Below are 19,112 nucleotides of genomic sequence, written 5' to 3'. Positions count from 1 at the left end.
GTTCTGCCTCCAGCGGTCGTCGTCGATAGGCCTGCCCCCCCAGATTCTTGCCTAGCCAAGTTGCTGGCGACCGCAACATCAACTGTCATCTGAAATTCAGCAGACCTTTTGAATTGCTCCACTACTGCGACGCACAGATCGGGGTAAGCCGCCCTTTCAGAGGCTGCCTTCGCCCTCTCTTCGTCCAGCTCCCTCTGGAGGGCCCCCCTTTCAGACGCAGCCTTAGCCCTCTCCTCCTCCAACTCTTTCTCCAGGCTCGCCTTTTCCGCCGACGCCTTGGCTCTCTCTGCTGCCAACTCCTTCTGAAGTCTCCCCCTCTCCTCCACTGCCTTGGCACGTTCGCCCTCCAGCTCCTTCTTCAGATCGCCAATCTTCACATCTGCCTCATCTTTCTGCCTGACCAGCTCTTCGTTACTGCTCATTGCCTCTTCATGTCGTTCGACTGCGACTGCGCAGGCTTTTTGGGCCTCATCCAACCTCTTCTGCTCGCCAGCCAGTTGGAACTCGAGCAACACAACCTGGCGGTGTGTGTCCTCCAGCTCCACCTTGACCGCTTGCAGATCAGTGTGGGCAGTCTTCCAACTTGCACTCTCCTTCTTCAACTTTGCAAGTTGAGCCTTGGCCTCATCTACCTTGAGTTTGGCAGCCGCCGTTTTCCTCAGCAGAGCCCCTGCTAAGGTGGTTACCTCCATTTGAGCGGAGCATAACCCCCTCAGCAGTTCAGCATCGTTGAATCTGGATGCTGAGCGTAGGGCTGCCTCTTCTACAATCCCCACCAGGCGGTCTGCCCCTGCCCTGGCTGGGCCTTCTTCTCCCTTTAGCCGCCCAGCCACTACACGAGCGTGATAGATCGTTGTAGTCAGACTAACTCCCCTTCCTTGGGGTGCAGGCCCACCTTGGGGCTGTTCTCCCCTCCTTGACTCAAGGGTGACCCTCGCGACCCCTACGCCGATCGCCGGCACCACTGGCATGACTTCTCTGACCTCTGAGGCAATGTCCACCGCTTTTGGGACAACTACCCTTCCTGGGGTCTCCTCAATTTCCCCACCCTCTATCTCCTAGGTCAGACTGGCCTCTTCTGCCCTCACTTCCCTTATTCTCTTCTAGGCAGGCTCTTCTTCACTCTACCTCACTCTCTTCTTCTTCTTCACCACGCCCAACACCTCCATCTCCTTCAAAGACCTCTTCTTCAAAGACCTCTCCTTCAAAGGGTCCATTGGTGGCGATCGTGGCACAAATTCACCTAAATCTTTCTCCTCCAAGGGTTTGAGGCAAGGTCGAATCCTCTCCCTGGCAACTGATTTTGCCGGTCGGTCTGCCTGAGACTCTTTGAATTTTTGGGCCTTTGCAAGAATGGTCCGATCCTCCGCCTCTTGAGCCTTCCTTCTTGCCTCCAACTCCGCTCGGTCAAGATCCCCCCCGCTCGGCTGTGGACCTAAACTTGCCTCAAACAATGCAGACGGCTGTATGAGCTCGTCCTATCTGGCCCCTCCCTTCTCCCTCCATTTCTTTACCCTCTTCACCCTCTCCTCTGCTGCTGCTCCCAACTTTGGTTCCATCGACTTGGTGGGCACCTTTCAAATGGTGTGCACTCCAACCCCTCCACTGCCAGACACATAGAACCACCATGGTCTCCACCCCTTGATCGACGACGGCAGCCCCGCCACTAGCCCTTTTCCTGCCGCTGCCTGCAGAGTGACCCAAGTCTCTTGCTGGCCGGAGGCCTTGTAACATGCGAAGAATTCGTCCATTGTCATAGCCGCCCCTTCGTTCGCCTTTGGCCAGGCACTTGCACAGGACAATAAGATCTTCCACGCATTAGGCATTAGTTGGCCTGGCGTCACCTTCAAACGATTTAGGACATCTACTACCACCTGCGGCAGGGGCAGCCTCAGTCCTCCTTTCAATGCCTCCTCATAAAGGGCAAACTACCCTGCCCTGGCATTGGATGGCCTCTCCGTCGACATCGGCAACGATAACTCTATTTCAGCAGGCACCTGGTATTTTTCGCGAACAACCTCCAAATCCGCCGCAGTAACCGTTGATTTATCTGTTGTTGTATGCCAGTGGTCTGATTCTGCCTGGCTGATTGGCTTTGCAGCTGCTATCATGGTGGAACTGTGGGATCGTGCGACCGACTCCTCCACCCTCTCCATCCTATATTGCTGCGCTAACTCCACTGCATCATCATCGCCTAGTGGATCCACCCTGATATTCACAGCTTCTTCTTGGGCAATCTCTATGGTATGTCTGTGAATCGCTTCCGATGCAGGAGCAAGGAAATTGAAGAAGTGTTGCAGAGGTGTATCGTGAGCAACAAATGAAGTAACACTTGGAATGTCTTGGTTCTTTGTAAACAAGTAGGTGAATCGAATGATGCCAAAAGCCCATGGTTTGCCCGTATTCCAAGGATCCCAATTAATTTTCGCTAGTTTGAAAACTTTTCAAATCATTCGCCAAAACTGTCTTTTCAACACCCATATCTAGCCTATCAGTCGTGCTATGCACGGGATAATTATAGATATTTATATTTGTTTTAATTTTTTTTAATATATAAATTATGTTTTTTAAGATTTTTTATAAAAATAATTTAACAATTTTATCACTAATCATAGTGTACAGAAGAAATTAAAAAAACTACTACAGTAACTATGCGCGGGCTGTACCTATAATTATTTGTATGAGGATATTTTAAATGCTAATAAGAGATTTTGACCAAATCAATAAATGCAGGCATGTGGATTGAAAAAAGTTAATAAATGCTGATCAGGTAATTTTGACTAAATCAATAAATGCTGAGTTTTTTTTTTAAATAAAAAATTTAGAAAATTAAGATTGAAAGATTGGAGCTCCCACAAGGCTTGGGGTTTAGAAACCCCATTTTTCTTAATATATTTACAATTATCTATATATATGAATTGCGATTTTTAAATGTCTTTTTTTCCCTTTTTTATATTATATTAAAATTTAATATTTTGATAATAATCATATGTGTTTGACTTTTCAAGAAATTAAATGTCTTCTTTCTTTTATTATATTATATTAAAGTTTAATATTTTGATAATAATCATATGTGTTTGACTTTTCAAGAAATTTTTTTTATTCTTTTTTTAATGCATTAAAGTATTATTATGAGGGATAATAATCATATATGTTGGGACTTTTCAAAGAATTCATATGTGTTGGATTTCAAATAATTTTTTTTTTATGCTTGTTCTTAATACATTAAAGTGTTATTATGAGGGTGAGACTTGTGGGTTGGGAGAAGTTAATAAATACTAAGTTTTTTTTTTTTTTATAAATCAAAAAATCAGGAAATTTAGATTGGGAGATTGAAGCTCCCACAAGACTTAGGGTTAAAAACCCCCTTTTACTTAATATATAGTATATATATAGATAGATAGATATATCTTTTTATTTTTATTTTTATTTTTGTGAGGTTTCTATTCGGGTATTTTTTTTTTTCAATTTATTTAAGATGGAGTTGTGAGTATCTTTTTTTTTTTTTTAAATTTAATTTATCTGTGGTTTCTATTTGTTTTTAATTATTATTATTTAGGTAAGTTATGATGTGAGTTAGATATGTGATAGACATGTGAGTTTTATTGATTTAAAGTTTATTTAGATAAACTTTAAAGATTTTTTTTTATAGTATTTTAGTTTTTCTTTGTTATGTTATAATATAATATATAAAATATAGGTAGATATCTACAACTTTAACAAAAAAATATTATCTGATTTTTTGGGGAAGAGAAAAGGAATGCAAATTTTAATATTTTTTTTGAAAATTTGTGAGAGAGATTAGGAGGGAGAGATTATGAAATATTTTTGTTATTAAATAAATAAATCAGTCAATAGTTTTTTTTAATCTATTTTGTAAATTAAAAATCAATAATTTTGGAAAATTGATTAATTTGTCCTATTAAGTGATTTAAAATTTTGATAGATATACATAAAAAAAAATACATAATTATATTATTAAATCATAATTCAAATTTAGATGTTATATCTTTTTGAAATCTATAGCTAAATTCTTATATTTTCTTTTATTTTTGTGTGTAACCATAGTGTATGGGAGAAATTAAAAAGGGTGTTGCAATAATTATGAGAGAAGTCAAAAGGGATTGTGGGTTGGGAGAAGTTAATAAATGCTGAGATTGGGTTGGAAGAAGTTAATAAATGCTGAGATTTTTTTTTTAAATCAAAAAATTAGAAAATTAGGATTAGGAGATTGGAGCTCTCACAGGCCTTGGGGTTAAAAACCCCATTTTGCTTAATATATAGTACAGATGACCCATCGTTTCATTTCTGCTCCAACGCCTAATCTCCTCCCACGAGATGGTGCCACGTGTACGACTACGATTCACTGTCTCCTCCCCTTATCCTGTCTTTTCCAATTCAAATCACCTCGTGATACGCCGCCTCTTGAGCCCCGCGCCCCTCCTACTCGGCCAACCCCTGCGGTCAGCCCCCCCTCGTGGTCAGCCCCCCCACTCGGTCACCCTTCGCGGTCGGTCCTCCCCGCGGTCGGCCACCCTCGTGGTCGGCCCTCCCATTCGGCCACCCTTCACGGTCGGTCCGCCTCACGGTCGGTCTGCCTCACGGTCGGTTCACCTCACGGTCGGTCCACCCCCTCGGTCACCCCTGCCGGTCGACCCCCACCATTCTCTGGCACTCTCATTCCCTTCATTTGTATTCCCTTCGTTGAACTAAAGCTGCACTCGGGAATGGGGGACTACTGACGTGGCTAAGCCCATAGAGGCCATAACCCACTATAAACAACCCAAGCCTATCACTTGGAGCCCAGCACATAACCCAGTTGGTGGAGGCCAGAACAACTGGAATCCAGCATGGCACAAAGAGCCAATGACATTCAGACATATGGCAGGCAAAGGACAAGTCACATCGGCAGATAAAGACCTGCAAAGTTATTGTCACTGCACATCACCATTAATGCAGCCCATCACAGCATTTATTACGACAACACCTCCCCGTCGGAACAGGACCCCCTTACCCTGAACAAGGTAAGCTACAGCATAGACTTTCGGCGAATGGGGCAGATTGACAGGGACAGCGAAATGATTACCAAAGGATATAAGCAAACGTTGAAGACAAGAAGAAAGTTAAGCTTTTCTATCTCTAATCTCTCCTCTATACTCTACTTTTCTTTCTAACTTGCTTGTCGGAAGGTTCACTGGGGGACTACCCCGTTCCCCGTTGAACTTATTTGCAGGTTATCTGGTGACCTTGATCATTTGGACCTGGGTTTGAGGAGTTTGGATCAGTCTGATCCATTTACTAGGACAAATAGTATTATCAACCTTCATATTTAAAAATAAACGCACAATTCCTTGTATCCTTCCTAACATGCATTTTATGCTTGATGCTCGCTTAGATAGAATGTCTCACAATGTATTTCAGTTTACGAATTACAAGAGAGTTGAACGATTATTTATAAACAATAATTTGCACCAAAAAAATTAAATAAATAAAATTTAGCTTAATATTTTTTCAAAATTTATTGACAATTGCCTTCCTCTTCATTTTTCTTCACAGATTTAAATTTGGTTCAAAGAACTCCAGTACTAAGGCGAATGAAGCAAAATCAAATATTACAAAAAGCTCGTACTCAACTACCACATTCCCAGTCTTTTGAAAATTTTAAAAAACCAGTTGTTTCTCTCTCATCCCCATTTTCATGAAGCTTTTCCACAGATGCTATCACAGCTCTCTCATACCTCCCAACCTTCAAACCACCAAGTACTCATCATCCAAAGAGTCCAAAATCTTCCAACTCTGCAAATCAGACTCGCTCTCTCAAGCTCTGAAACTCCTGAACTCTGTTAATTCCTCTGAAATCTCTGTAAAACCAATCATATATGCTTGTTTATTACAGACCTGTACCAAAGTTCACTCATTTAACCACGGGCTCCAAATCCATTCCCATGTCATCAAATCCGGACTCGAAACTGATCGCTTCGTTGGGAACAGTTTGCTTGCTCTCTACTTCAAATTGGGTTCGAATTTTTTCGATACAAGAAGGGTGTTTGATGGTCTTTTTGTTAAGGATGTTGTTTCTTGGACTTCGATGATTTCGGGTTACATGCGTGTGGGAAAACCCAGAAATTCAATCGGTTTGTTCTCGGAAATGTTGGATTTTGGGGTTGAGCCAAATGGATTTACTCTATCTGCTGTGATTAAGGCGTGTTCGGAGCTTGGGGACCTAAAGGTTGGTCGGTGCTTTCATGGAGTTGTTTTTAGACGTGGGTTTGATTCAAATCATGTTATTGCTAGCGCTCTGATTGACATGTATGGGAAGAATTATGAATCTAAAGATGCACGCCAGTTGTTTGATGAATTGCTCGAACCAGATGCTATTTGTTGGACGTCGGTTATTTCAGCATTGACGAGGAACGATTTGTTTAAGAAAGCTTTAGGGTTCTTTTATTTGATGCAGAGGAAATATGGTTTGTCACCAGATGGGTTTACGTTTGGGACGGTCTTGACAGCTTGTGGGAATTTGAGGAGGCTAAAACAAGGTAAGGAAGTGCATGCTAAGGTAATTACGACTGAAATTTGTGGAAATGTGGTTGTTGAGAGCAGTCTTGTAGACATGTATGGCAAATGTGGATTAGTTGATGAATCTCGGCGTGTTTTCGATAGAATGACACAAAAGAATTTAGTTTCTTGGTGTGCATTGCTCGGGGGATACTGTCAAAAGGGTGATTTTGAAACCGTTATTGATCTTTTCAGGGAAATGAACGAGGTTGATCTCTACAGCTTCGGAACAATTCTTCGAGCCTGTGCAGGTTTGGCAGCTGTGAGACAGGGAAAAGAGGTGCACTGCCAGTACTTGAGGAAGGGTGGTTGGAGAGACGTTATTGTAGAATCTGCTTTAGTGGATCTGTATGCAAAAAGCGGCTGTATTGATTTTGCTTATAGGATTTTTGTACAGATGGCAGTTCGAAATTTGATAACTTGGAACTCAATGATTTGTGGGTTCGCTCAAAATGGAAGAGGCGGAGAAGCTCTTAGGATGTTCAATGAGATGGTTATGGAGGGGATTAAGCCAGATTATATTAGTTTTATTGGGATTCTTTTTGCTTGTAGCCATACAGGTTTGCTTGATCAAGGGCGTGAGCATTTTACTTCAATGACTGAACAATATGGGATTAAAGCTGGAATTGAGCATTACAATTGCATGGTTGATCTCCTAGGCCGTGATGGGCAGATAGAAGATGCTGAAAATTTGATACTAAACACAGAATTTAAAGATGATTCGTCTCTTTGGGCAGCTCTTCTAGGTGCTTGTTCAACCAGTACAAATTCTGTTGTTGCAGAGCGCATCGCAAAGAAAATGATGGCATTGGAACCTGAATACCATTTGAGTTATGTTCTTCTAGCTAATGTGTATAGAGCAATTGGACGGTGGAGCGATGCTCTTAAGATCTGGAGACTAATGCAAGATAGAGGGGTTAAGAAGAAGCCTGGGAAGAGCTGGATTGAAACCAAGAGCAGATTGGGCTCTTCTTCTGTTGGCATGACTTACTTGGATATGCCTAATGAAACCGAATTTCCTGATATGACGGATTTAGTGCGGTTAAATGCTGAAAAATAGTGTTGCTCAAATAGTTTTTTACTTTTCACCGTTGCATGGAATGGCCTGGCAATTTGGAATTTTAGGAAAAATTGTCCAAATACTTTTGGATGTGGGAAATTCACAACGAACAAGGATGCAAAAATAGTTGATGCATTCCAATATTGTTCTGGCAAGTCAGAACATCATGATCTTATTGCTGAAGTATTGGGAAGATAAATACCGCAGCGACGTATCAGGCGTCTCAGAATCCATATGAAGCAAAATCATTCAATTTTTTGTCGTCCCTGATTTGAAATGATGTCAATTGGTTCTACCGGAATCGAAGTATAATTGCCTTTTCAATGATAATGGCATCAATTAAGAATTATTAGAAATAAGATTGTCATTTGCGTTACTTTTTAGTTCTGTGACTCCACATTTTATCTATAGAAAACTATGATTGATGAATTGTCATGTAGGACCGCTGTGAAAAAAAGGGTAGGTTCACAGTCAAGGTTGTCAGCCAAATTGTGTAACTTTCAATTGAATTATATGACTATAAAAACTGACTGATGAGGTGTTATGTGAGATCACTGGAAAGAGAGGGTGTCAATCTTCGCGAATTCTTTGTTATTCAACTTTTGCCTAGCATTGTTTGTTGGTCCATCAAAAGAACATTAAAGGTCATAGAGGGTGTTTGGTGGAGATTATTTTAAATTAAAAACTGATAATCAAAAAGCAAAAATTAAAACATCCCTCACTCAATTTCACTCAATTTCTAAAAAATTAACTTTCTTTAGCTTATTTAAACTATTTTTGCTTAATAAATTATAAGCAGAAACTGCACTAAATAGCCTGACACAAACTCTTATATTAAAATAAGTTATAACTTACTTACATATCCACACCAAACACCCCCCATAATATTTTGATGTCATTGCAATCGTTTTCAAATTAAGTGTACAAGAAAACCTTCAAAATTGTAGTATCATTACTCCATTTGCAGATTCATTACAGATGCACGCAGTGGTGGAGCCACATGGAAACGTTGATCAAGTTTGCGCTCCTCCAAACGTTGCCGCTTTGCTACTTGAAAACACAAACGTGAGCTAACCGGCAGGTGTGTATCGGAAACCCCTCCGATGCCTAAGTCAGAAACTAGACAATAGACAATAAGCTCTGTGTATTCTAGAGTAAGAATTGGGATTGTCATTGTGATACCTGTCCATACGTCCTGCTATGAGCTTTTATAGACTTGGCTTGGTACATTCCTAGTAGGATTTCAACTCTCTTTATAAGAGTCCTCCTAGGAATCACACACCCTACTCACTACCAACCAAGTGAGATGGTTTGCACAATCCTAGAAGGACTGTACTCTCCTTGGCAGAGTCCTCTTAGGAGTCATACTCCTACTCACTACCAACCAAGTAAGATGGTTTACACAATCCCAGTAGGACTCTACTCTCCTTAGCAGAGTCCTCATAGGAGTATCATCACTGCAAGCCAAGTGAGATGGCTGAACCCTTTACCTCGGTTATACATTCCTGACCGAACTGCCTTATCTCGGTCCCCTGCCATTCGGACCGTGTGATCAAAAGTCGATCTATCGAATGCCACCCTACCGAGCTATACACAGCTCGGCCCTCGCCATTGATGTTACCTTGGTTTTGTCTGTTTAGACCGAGCTAACTGCAGCAGTCTCCGACCGAACTAATAAGGACGAGGTCCAACTTGCGAAGCCCAAACACCTCGGCCCATAGTTCAGCCCAAATCCGAAAATATGAGATGTCTTCTTGGCCTAAGACCAAGCTATACCAGCCCTTATCTCGGCCCATTGCATGGCCCAACTTCCAAAGAAGACTTTTCTTAGCTCGGCCCAATTTGTTTACAAATTACCCTCTCAATTGCCTCTTAATTCCATCTGCGTAACATGATTAACATTATTTTTCCTCCAGCCGAGCTAAGAATGCCCCTACTCTGCTGAGCTAAAAAGTTGTTCGGTTTCACAGCTCGTTTCGTCCCAATAAGCCTTGTCAGTTGCTCAACACGTCCTTCCATTAATCTGGCATGTCTGGCCGGGCTCATCAGCTTTTACTTTATCCTGCCAACCTTCATTGGCCGAGATAACCATCTCGGTCCAAGAATTCAAAAATTTGTTGGTCAAACCTGCTAACTTGCTTTTGGCCGAGGTAACCATCATCCCCGCCAAAGAGTTCAAAAATTTGTTGATCAAACCTGCCAACCTTCTTCAGCCTAGATCCTGATCTCGGTTGAAGAGAATGAAGTGTTGGTTATTCCGGCCAACCCTCTTCAGCCTAGATCCTGATCTCGGCTGAAGAGAACAAAATGTTGGTTTTTCTAGCCAACCCTCTCCAGCCTAGATCCTGATCTTGGCTGAAGAGAGCTCAAAGTTGGTTATTCCTGCCAACTTTGAGCGAAGTGTTGGTTATTCCGACCAACTTCCTGCAGCCTAAATCCTTATCTCGGCTTAGGAGAGCTAAATGTTGGTTATTCTTGCCAACCTTCTTCAGCGCAGATCCTAATCTCGGCTGAAGAAAAGCTAAATACTGGCTAATCCTGCCAAGCTTCTTGATTGCTCCCCAGTCGGGCAAAGACTTGTTAAAAAGAGTTGGCCAATCCTGACAACCTTTCCAATTGCTCCCCAGTCGGGCAAAGACTTTTGCGCGGTCAATCCTACTTGTCAACCGTGTTAGCTCTGGCCAAAAAGCTTTTCGTCTAGTATCACTGTTGTGCCGAACTTTGCTTTGGTGCGCGCCCTATCTTCCTCTACCCAGATGTATTGGTGCACTCTCTCCATTAGGGTTTCCATAGTAAGGGGCGACGTCATTGTCATTGAATCCCTCAACTTATTGCCAGCCAACAAACCTCGTTTGTACTGTGCGATAACTAGGTTTGTAGGGCAATCTCCAATCTGATTAAAAGTCTCCAAATACCGGTTATTATAAGACCTCAATGTTTCTTTCTCCCCCATGTCCATGGAGAGAAGCTGGTCAATCTCCATTGGTGTCTTGGTGTTTGTTCTGAATCTGATCACAAATGCCTCCGCTAGTTGTGCCCACGAAGCTATGCTACCTTCTGGAAACCTTTCAAACCATGTTAAACCCAGGTCACCAAGGCTGGAAGGAAACATGATACACATTAGAGCCTCGTTTCATCGATACACGGCCATAACCCGGTAAAAGTGGCTCAAGTGTATGTAGGGGTCCGAGTTCCCCTCATAAGTAGTGAATTTGGGCTGGAGGAAGCCTGAGGGTAATGGTGCGTTCTCTATTGTCGGAATGAACGGTGAGCTCTACAACCTTGCTAACGCTTTGTCTGCTGGTTCATAGGTAAGGCGTGGCTCTAGAATTCCAACCTCAACACTCCCATGTGTTCTAGGAGCCAATCGTTGTAGTGCGGAGACTCTTCGGGAGTCGCAAGCTTGAGTGTCTTCTCTCCTTCGAGCCCTTTCAGTCCTCATTCTCTCAGGCCTGGAGTAGCGTGTCCTGGAAGTCTTTAATTATGTATCGTCAGACCTGAGGCTTCTTCTTTCAGTTTGTGATAGTGTGACTTGTCTGTCACGACTTTCTGAGTGGCAAGAGTGTGTGTTGCCTTTGCGCCCCTCTTTTATTGCCACCCTTTTGCCTTTTATCTGGCTCTTCATAGACTCTATGTCAACCGCCATTCTTCTTATTACTTCGTCTTACTCCCTTATGCGATCTTCAAGAACCTGAGGATCCATCTTCCGCCTCTGTCTATCAGGGCTTTGAGAGCGGTGTGGGCTTGAGCCATGTCTTTCTCTCGCTTCTCTCATCGGATTCCTTCGCTGGGGATCTAATTCCGCCATAGGTGGGATAGAAGGTAAACCTTCGCACCTCTCACCCCCTTCCGGTGTTTGCCCATCAATAGCAAATTGCGGCAAGTCTTCATTGTGCACCATTGCTTTTAACTAGAGAGGAAAACTTGATCAAGAGGTTTTGCTCTTTGTGAGCACGAAATAATCTTCTCGTATAATCCTGTTGATCAAGTTTGCGCTCCTCCAAACGTTGCCGCTTTGCCACCTGAAAACACAAACGTGAGCTAACCGGCAGGTGTGTGCTGGAAACCCCTTCGATGCCTAAGTCAGCAACTAGACAATAGACAATAAGCTCTGTGTATTCTAGAGTAAGAATTGGGATTGTCATTGTGATACCTGCCCATAGGTTCTGCTATGAGCTTTTATAGACTTGGCTTGGCCCATTCCTAGTAGGATTCCAACTCTCCTTATAAGAGTCCTCTTAGGAATCACACACCCTACTCACTGTCAACCAAGTGAGATGGTTTGCACAATCCTAGTAGGACTGTACTCTCCTTAGCAGAGATACTCCTACTCACTACCAACCAAGTGAGATGGTTTACACAATCCTAGTAGGACTCTACTCTCCTTAGCAGAGTCCTTATAGGAGTATCATCATTGCAAGCCAAGTGAGATGGCTGAACCCTTTACCTCGGTTATACATTCCTGACCGAACTACCTTATCTCGGTCCCCTGTCATTCGGACTGTGTGATCGAAAGCCGATCTATCGAATGCCACCCTACCGAGCTATACACAGCTCGGCCCTCGCCATTGATGTTACCTCAGTTTTGTCTGTTTAGACCGAGCTAACTGCAGCAGTCTTCGACCGAACTAACAAGAACGAGGTCCAACTTGCGAAACCCAAACATCTCGGCCCATAGTTTAGCTCAAATCCGAAATATGAGATGTCTTCTTGGCCTAAGACCGAGCTATACCAGCCCTTATCTCGGCCCATTGCGCGGCCCAACTTCCAAAAAAGACTTTTCCTAGCTCGACCCAATTTGTTTACAAATTACCCTCTCATATATGAATAAAATTTTAAACAAAAATAATATTTAAAATAAAATGTCAATAATATTTCTAAATTTATGAGACCTAGGGCTAATCAGCGGATCCACCGACCCGTTGTGGAAGCACCCAGAACGCCTCGGGAGAATCCCGTTTCGTTCATTTGGGCTTACCACAGTTCAGACTCAAATGTCACGGTTCTGAATCTAATCTCACAATGTGCGATATGAGACCGATAAATCACCAAAGAGTCCAAATCCGGCAAATCGTTTTGGAAAACTGATTTTTATAAAGAAGTACCAAACAGGACTGCTTTGCCAGATACAGAGTCGCCAGCTAAATATTTTATTTTGGAGAAATTTAGGAAACCCTGACTCGTGCCTAAGGCCACGTGTCTGTCATCACTAAAGTTGTCTCGGCTCGGGAACTTGGGTACGATTGGGGAATGTCATTTAATGAGCACCCCCGCTCGCCCGATCAAAGATCGGCCTGTACTAAGCATGATATCTTGTTTTTGAAAACACATGCGCTCTTATTTCGATTAATTAGCTAGTCTTACTACGTGATGCGCACAGCAAACAAGTATAGACTAGATCGCCTAATTTGGAACGAAGCATCGCATATCCGTTTGTTTGAAAAGTGGTTTGAAGTTTGCTACTCGTAAGTAGGCTAAAATACAGATTTCAATGAATTGCTCCAACTCAAGTAATCTAACCTTCATCCACAGGCATTCAGGCAGTTAATCACATAAGCAATTAGCCTCATGGTAAGCATGCTTTCATGGCAACATTAGCACACATGCAGTATGCTAAAGCGTAAACACTCATAGTGTACTCCAAGCCAAAACAAAGAACTAGTTAGAAATCATGCATGATCCTAGTTCATGTTAAGATGGCTAATGCAACACATGCGAGAATACAACTAAAATAGGCTCGGCTATTCTAGAATGTCATGTGAAATGCAACTTGGTACATGTATTCAAATTGGAATTGAAATACAATGCATTTAGTATGATACACCGAGTCCGGTGCATGCAAGACAGATGAATGGATGCAAACATGCGAGCATAAGGTATGCTAAATGAAACGTGCCCTAAAACTAACCATCGTAAGCGGTTAAGTAAAAGGGAGAAAGAAATGGGGATTGGAAGACATGCATCACACACACGCACGCTTATTACAATGATACGCCCTCTCGATGGAGGGACCAAATAAGAAGCTAATTAGCTAATTTAAGCTAATTAAACTAATTATTACACAACAAATTAATTAACTAATCCTAGTTAACTAATTATTACAAAACGAATTGAATAGCTAACGCATTAACTAATTAAAGTACAAACCAAAGCGTAAACTAGCTATCTAAGCATGGCAGCTAAGGAAAGCAGTAAATCAGGAGGTTCTCGAAGGGAGAAGACTGGATGCATGCTCGGTCGCCTCGTTCGGAAATCCAATGCGATGCCCCGATTTGCCTCTGTTTTCATCTGTCCTCAGAAACTTGCACCAAGCTCCAAAAAGCTGAAACTTCACCTTGGGAGTCTTGTGGGAGGATGGTCGACCACTTTTGGTCTCTCCAGACACCTGCCGACCACTTTTGGTTTTTGAAAAACTAGAAAAGTGGTCGGCCAGCTAGTTTTTCTGGCTGGCTAGCCAGTTGTTGCTGCTGAACTATAATTTGCTGCAACAGAGAGCAAGAAAGGGCATGACAATGTATTTGCAAGATATGTGTGCACAACCACCCTCCCTATCATTTCATGAGCTCAAGGGAGTGTGGTTCTTGACCCTCGGGCCACCAATCGTGCATTTTCATGTATGATGACCGAGAGGCGAAGTTGCACAATTCAATATGAAAATGAATGCACAAGTAAACACATAAAGCCTAAAACTCTATCATGGATGATCAAGAGTGTCGACGACCGGGAATTAAGGCACGTTTCATCACTTTAAGTATGAAACGTCGCTTGTTTCCCGTGTTTGGACTAACACCTATTCCAAACACGATGTAAGTAAGAAACATGGCATGCACAATGCTATGTAATGTAACCTTAGCATGCGAACATGCAGCTACATGGCATACTCAATGTAACTAGCTACCTAGCATACACAATGCAAGGCATAACATGGCATACACAATGCTAAATGCTAAGAACTAGATGGCATACTCAATGCAAGACAATCATGAGGGTTCTTAACACAATGTAATGCGTGCGTGCACAATGTAATGCAACAAGGGCAACAATGTGTAACGCACTAAACATGCAACCACATGCAAACCACATACTCAATGGACTTAAACTAAAATGGACAGACCTCAATCATGCCAAAACAGTGGCCATAATGCTAAAATGAAGGCATCGAAGACACATACAAACATGTATGCCAATTGGCTCACCAACTAAGGCACTAAGGTGCAACTCTCAAGAACACTTAAAGAGTGAAAAGCATGGAAGTGTGGCAACACTAAGTGTACTAAAATTAGACAAGGAATGATGCCAAATCATTCAAACAACACAAATATGGCATGCAATGGTCCCTAAAGCTTAAGACAAGCAAGGAGGACTACAAAGGGAGCATGCAATACATGGCAAATATGCATGAACCAACCATGGACAGAGCTCAAGGGGGTCAAAACAAAGACCTAAACATGCTGAGATGGGGACTCAAAGACCTAGGCATGCAAGCATACAAGCTAAGCCATAAACTAGGCAACAATGCACAACACTCAAAGACACTTAAAGAGTGAATGAAATGGAAACATAAGCATGCTATAAGCTCTGAAATGTTATGTTAGATGATGTCAAATCATGTACACAACACAAATGAAGCATGCAATGGTACTCAAAACTTGGAGCAAGCAAGAGCATTTGTATTACAAGTATACAAAACATGAAGCATGTGACCAAGGCAACCCAAAACAGTCCTAGTACATGTTAGAATGAGTCTAAAACATGCATGGAAGGACGCCAAAACATGCTAGCATGGAGGGCATAAGGCATGATTCATACAAGGCAAATACGGCGAATTACACTACACCTATTAAGACCAAGCATGAGATGACTTAAGCAATAAAAATCAGAGTTATATCATGGCAAAATAACCGCAAATAAACATTGAAATGGTGGCTCGCAAGCAAAGGCATGAAGGCATACGCAATGGTTCGTGTTAAGACATAAAGGGAGAAACCCTCCAACGCATTGAATGAGTGATAAATGCAAGTGCATGAGCATGAAACATGGACTGAAATCACATAATAAATGATGCCAAATCATTCAAACAAGCCAAGTAGAGCATGCTAGTGGACTTGGTGTACAAAGCTAACAAGCTAGATTGAACAATAGCTATACAAAGCAAGTCATGCATGGCTGAAACAACCAAAATCAGAGCTAAATCATGTTAAAACATGGACAAAAGCTTCATGAAGTTAAGCAAAAGCATGCTAGAATGACATGTCATAACATGATGTATGTCAGGCTATTTCACGGAAATGCACTACAAGTGCATGGAGCATGCAAAAGCTAACCAAACCAAACCTAAACAGAGGTATGACATGATAAAACAAGCCCAAAAACATACTGAAATGGAAAGAAAACAAGCTAGAATGACATGCTATTTTATGAAGCACATAAAGCTAGTTTGTGTGATTTACACTACAAGTATATTGACCATACATGGAGTGACCAAAGCAAGTAAAAACAGTGTTATGCCTCAGCAAAATAACCACAAATACAAGCTAAGACATGGTCAACATACACTTAACAGAGGTGCTCAAACATAAGGCATATTAAGGCATATAAAGAAGACACAAGGAGAGGGGATGGCCCTCCCCTTTTTAGGACCTTAAAACACCATTCCCACCACTGAAATCCCTCTGGATTTTAGTGGTGAGAAGGCCAATATAAGGTGGTCCCGAAGCTCACAAAAGAGGCTAAAAAACAAGGCCAAACAAGGCCTAAGAGGGGGTAAACAACCCCAAACACAAAAGTGATCTTAAACAAAGATCAACAGCATGCAAAAATAGAACTTTTATTAGTTATAAGTTAAGCTTAAAATAGCATGCACGATAGGCTAAAAGCTTAAGCAAGAAACGGGGATTTAAAGGTCAAAAGCTCACATTTGAAGTCCTTCTTTATAACTGCAACTCCAGCAGGTTTTTCAAGCTCAAGGCAATCCAAGAACACCAAAATCAGCCCCTAAGCACCTCAATAGCAAAAGGATGGTGTTTGAGTGTGTGTTTGTGTGTTAAAGTAAGACAAATCTACACTTTAAGGCACAAAAATGAAGCAAACAAGGCAATATAGATTCAACACTATATCTATCCTCTTCCCTCAGATTTTCTGAACCTAGAGGAGGGAGGAGGAGCTTCCCTTTTATAGAAGAGGAAAGGCAAAGCTTCTAGGAGAAGCTAAGCACCAAAGCAATCCCTCCATACACGTGTATAGAGGATGAGTCTAATGTCCTCCAGCTCCAAAAAGGTGCCAAAAAGCAGCTGGTCGGCCTGCTAGTTTAAGTGGTCGGCCGACCACTTTAGGTGGTCAACCAGAGAAAAAATTGGTCGGCCATAGGTGGAAGAGGTCAACACACTAAATGCAAGGTGGTGGTGTGGTGGCCGACCAGAAAAGATGGTCCAAAGACCAAGAAAGCCAGTTATCCGACAAGAAAACTAGCTAGAAAAAGAAAAAGTGGTCTCCAAAGAGAAATATTGGTCTCCCACCCTTGTACCACCTTCCAAACAAGGAAAACAAGGTTTGTACCAAAAACAAACCAAAGCGGATGCAAGACGAGAAATCGGGAGGCGAAACACGCGGCCAAAAGCCTCGAAAACTGGCTGACAAGCATCAAAAGTGGTATGCAACCACAAAAGTGGTCTCCCAGACCACAGTGTTCCTCTAGGCAGAGGCAACAAGGTGTGGTTCAAAAACCACGCCAAACGGAGAATGTTAAGTGGTCCCGAGACAAGGCACGCGGCCAAAGGCTCCAAAAATCAGAAACTAGTCTCCAAACAGGAAAAGTGGCATACGATCACAAAAAGTAGTCTACGACCACAGAGAGATGGTCTACAAGACCACTCCCTCCCTCTGAGGAAGAGAAACAAAGTTTGGTCCACAAACCGAGCCGAAGCACAAAAGAGTTCAGAGGCCCGGAGGCAAGGCTCTCAGCCAAAACTCCGAAACCTCTAAACGAGCACAACATGGACCATCACCGAGCACTCAATCGATGGCGTTTGAGTCTTAAGGTCGGTCAAAAATGGGGTGTCTACACCCGCCAAACCTGACCTGACCCGACCCCATTTGGGTGAATGTGTGACACGTGGCGGGCAGATGTGGGCCCAGATTTTGTATTTTCGCGGGTTGGGGTCAGATGGTAGTTGATCTTCCATTACACCCATTGAACCCGACCTGTCCGTTTTGTCTCCATTTTTTTTTTATATATATATTTTTTATGCCCCTCTTTTTTTATCTCACTCAGTAACTAACCTAACTACTCATTCTTCTTCGACAGACACACTCTCTTTTCTCTCTCTCTCTCTTCTCTTTTCTCTCCCTTTGCCTAAAACTCTAACCGTCTACCAATGGTGATGACGATCCTCTCCATCGTCTGAGCAACAGCAAGCGACGATCTACACTGAAAGGCGATCGGTGATCAACGATCTGTTTTTTCTTTTTTTTCTTTTTGTACGCCCTTTTCTAAGAATCTCATATTAAAACCCTAACCCATTATTCGACTGAAAGAGGATCAGCGATCGTAGTGGTGGTGAGATCTTGTCTTCTCTTCTTCTCCTCAATCTCTAATCTGTTCTGTAATTATTATTTTTTTCTTGTTCAAAAACCTCTGTTTTGTCTTCTTCTTTCCTTTTCTTCTCCTCAATCTGTAATCTGTTCTTTTTTTTCTTTTTCTTTTTTTGTTCCAGTTTGAAAACCTTTTTTCTCTCTTCTTATTTTCTATTTTTCTTCTTAATCTCTAATCTGTTTGTTTGTTTTTTTTATTTATTGCAGTTCTGAAAGCAAAGAGGTGGTGAGATTCAGAGTGTGAGGGTTCTACATACACACACAGAGAGGAAGCTTATAGAGAGGAAGATTATAGTTCAAAAACTAGAGAGGTTTGGTTTCTTTTTCTTCTTTTCTACAATGAATTTCGAAAGTACCTGTTGCAAATGGGATGTTTACATCCTATTAGCCCTAAATTCTGTTAAACCTGTTAGCCCTAAATTTTGTGATTTTGAGTTTGAACCAGTCTGAGAATTTTAGCTCTCTTTTAGTTTGTGATTTTATATCTGTGTCTGTGATTTATAGCTTTTTATATCTGTGACTGGGATTTTGAGTTTGAACCATTGAAATTGGGTTGTTTACATTCTGTTAGCCCTAAATTCTGTTAATTCTGTTAGCCTTAAATTCTGTGATTTTGAGTTTGAACCAGTCTGAGAATTTTAGCTCTCTTTTAGCACTAAATTCTGTTAATTCTTCTCCTGATTTGATCTCCATACTCTTCTTTATTTGTTTTTGTTTACATTCCTTAGTTACACAATTAAATATCATCAATGACAGCCAAATTTAATACTGTATACATTACATGCATTTAAATATGTTTCACATTTGATTTGAAATCTATTTCTGTTAGCCGTAAATTCTGTTAAATCTGTCATCTTGTTTGAAATTATAGAGGAAAACAGTTTATTTGATAATTTTTTGGTCA

The 19,112-nt window shown here is 41.8% G+C and overlaps 1 protein-coding gene across 1 annotated transcript; it reads left to right on the top strand.

Annotated features, from left to right (window-relative positions):
* The first annotated feature begins 5,378 nt into the window (after positions 1 to 5,378).
* Positions 5,379 to 8,172, top strand: LOC114314285 (Pentatricopeptide repeat (PPR-like) superfamily protein). The gene has a single exon (XM_028260763.2). It carries the CDS (start codon positions 5,699 to 5,701, stop codon positions 7,616 to 7,618), a length of 1,920 nt encoding a protein of 639 aa, XP_028116564.1. The 5' UTR covers positions 5,379 to 5,698; the 3' UTR covers positions 7,619 to 8,172.
* Positions 8,173 to 19,112: the final 10,940 nt, after the last annotated feature.

The sequence above is a fragment of the Camellia sinensis genome, chromosome 8 (assembly GCF_055761805.1).
Source record: "Camellia sinensis isolate YWXY chromosome 8, ASM5576180v1, whole genome shotgun sequence".
Classification (NCBI taxonomy): domain Eukaryota; kingdom Viridiplantae; phylum Streptophyta; class Magnoliopsida; order Ericales; family Theaceae; genus Camellia; species Camellia sinensis.
Note: the sequence above shows the minus strand (reverse complement) of the source record. Positions and strands in the feature narration are given on the sequence as shown.

Coding starts and splice junctions, on each gene's coding strand:
- LOC114314285 (XM_028260763.2), top strand. CDS start 5,699: ATGAAGCTTTTCCACAGATGCTATCACAGCTCTCTCATACCTCCCAAC.